At 32.9% G+C, this 2,026-nt stretch overlaps 1 protein-coding gene across 2 annotated transcripts in view; it reads left to right on the forward strand.

The window, feature by feature from the left end:
• Nucleotides 1-2,026, forward strand: part of LOC107723452 (protein virilizer homolog) — a 24,020-nt gene that overhangs the window by 9,933 nt on the left and 12,061 nt on the right. For both annotated transcript variants that reach the window (XM_016532080.1, XM_016532079.1), the window contains exon 12: nt 1,039-1,132. In XM_016532080.1, the coding sequence (XP_016387566.1) occupies nt 1,039-1,132 (94 nt within the window). The remainder of the gene's footprint in view (nt 1-1,038; nt 1,133-2,026) is intronic.

A 2,026-nucleotide genomic window follows, 5' to 3' on the forward strand; every position in this document is an offset into this window, starting at 1 on the left:
TATATATATATCGTCAACATGTTTTTGACATAAGAAGCTTTTCCCCCCAGTCATAATCCTATATACACTGATGGATCAAAAATGGATAACCATGTATCTGCAGCAATAGTAAGTGGTCATCAACATTATGGCTTTCGTATCCCAGACTACTGTTCCATCTTTACAGCAGAAGCCCAAGCGCTATTACTTGCTCTGGATCATATTGAAAATGTAAATAAAGAAACTTCATAGTGTTCACTGACTCAAAATCCTGTTTGCAAGCACTGGAGTCTTTGAAAACAAGTCATCCAATAATTGTTGACATATTCATCAAAGCAAATCAGTTGCGTAGACTCAATTATGAAATTGTTTTCTGCTGGATTCCAGGACGTAGTGGAATTATTGGAAACAAACAAGCTGACATAGCTGCAAAACAATCTCTTACAGATAATGTAAATGAATGCCAAATCCCGCCTTCTGATGTGAAGCCAGCAATCAACAGATACATATTGGAGAAATGGCAAGCAGAATGGAAAGAATGTCAAAATAACAAACTTTTTGAAATAAATTCAGTTGTAGGAAAAATATATATTTATTCTTTTAAATCCAAGCATGACGTACGTATTGGACATACTACTGTAGATGAACTCATGGACATTTATTGATAGGTGAAACATGTGCCTTTGGTCTGCCCAATATTTAATGTCATGAGATATTATTATCAGGACAAAGTCTTAAGGACTTGTTTTATAAGATGGACCCAGAATAACTTTTACAATTTCTTTCAAAAGTAAATTTAAAGAATCTTTTGTAGAATTTTATGTGCAATACTTTGATTTATAATAGATTTTTTTTTATTGTATTTTGTATTGTGTACTACTATATTGTTTTTCTAATGTATAATCTTTGCCATGAAATAGCCTGTGAAGCTGATGTGGCAATAAACTTAAATTAAACTGTATGCTCAAATGCCATTTTCGTAGGATTGGGTCACACCTTGATATAGACATCATGTATTATTATGGTGTTGCATTTAAGTTTTGCTGTTTCTTTTGTCAGAATCTGGAGAACTTGATGACAGCAGATGGGGTGGGTCTTGTAACTGCTCTCAGAGTATTGTGCCACGTTGCCTGCCCTCCAACTACTGTGCCAGGTACATGCAAACATACTATAAGCCTTACTTTTTAAATTTGCTTGTCTTAACTAGATACTAAACAGACAAAAAAGACAAATTAAATGTCAAAATATCAGATCTATCTAGCTATCTATCTAGGCTTTGCAGTATAAATGCACCTAACATTAGTCACTGTTTATTATATTGTTAAAATTAATCCAACATAAATATTTACAAGAGAAATATATATTTTTTTCTTTATTTCTTGCTTAATTTATTTCTTGGTTCTTTACTATGTATTTATTTAATATAAATAAAACCTGTAATTTATGTTTTGAGAAAAATAAATTAAAGCTATTTTAAAATGTAAAAAAATATTTAAATGAATTAAAAAAAAAAGTTCAGTAGCATATTTGCTTTGCTGCATTCTCTCAAGTTAGTACTGGTATCAACTGCTAAAAATTAGGGATGCACCAATACCACTTTTTCCAGTACTCGCCTGATACCGATACTTTTATTTTTGGTACTTGCTGATACCAATACTTGCCGAGTATCGATACCGATATTTTATTGCATTTGTAAATTTTTTAAATATTGGGTACAGAAACCAAGAGTATGTATAATGTTAGTTGGTTAACTTCATTGCGCAACTACGCCCGGCGTATACAATGCGCGTCCATGCCAGCACATTCTCCCGCAGTTATAGATATAGCTGAGACGACGTTCATGCCGCAATGGCTACAACTACTAATAGGCCTATAGAACTGAATTGCTCAAGACATCATAACAAGTGAAGCCACTGCGCCATGATTTCATTGAGTAAACATTTCCTAACAAGTCAGCGTTTTTATATCTGAATATATCCTGCACATTCCCATGGCAGATTTCTTCAAGGTTAAGTAAAATATAATAAATGTAATACAATGCTTCTCT

This window comes from Sinocyclocheilus rhinocerous, unplaced genomic scaffold, assembly GCF_001515625.1.
Source record: "Sinocyclocheilus rhinocerous isolate Xijiao unplaced genomic scaffold, SAMN03320098_v1.1 scaffold241, whole genome shotgun sequence".
NCBI classification, from domain to species: domain Eukaryota; kingdom Metazoa; phylum Chordata; class Actinopteri; order Cypriniformes; family Cyprinidae; genus Sinocyclocheilus; species Sinocyclocheilus rhinocerous.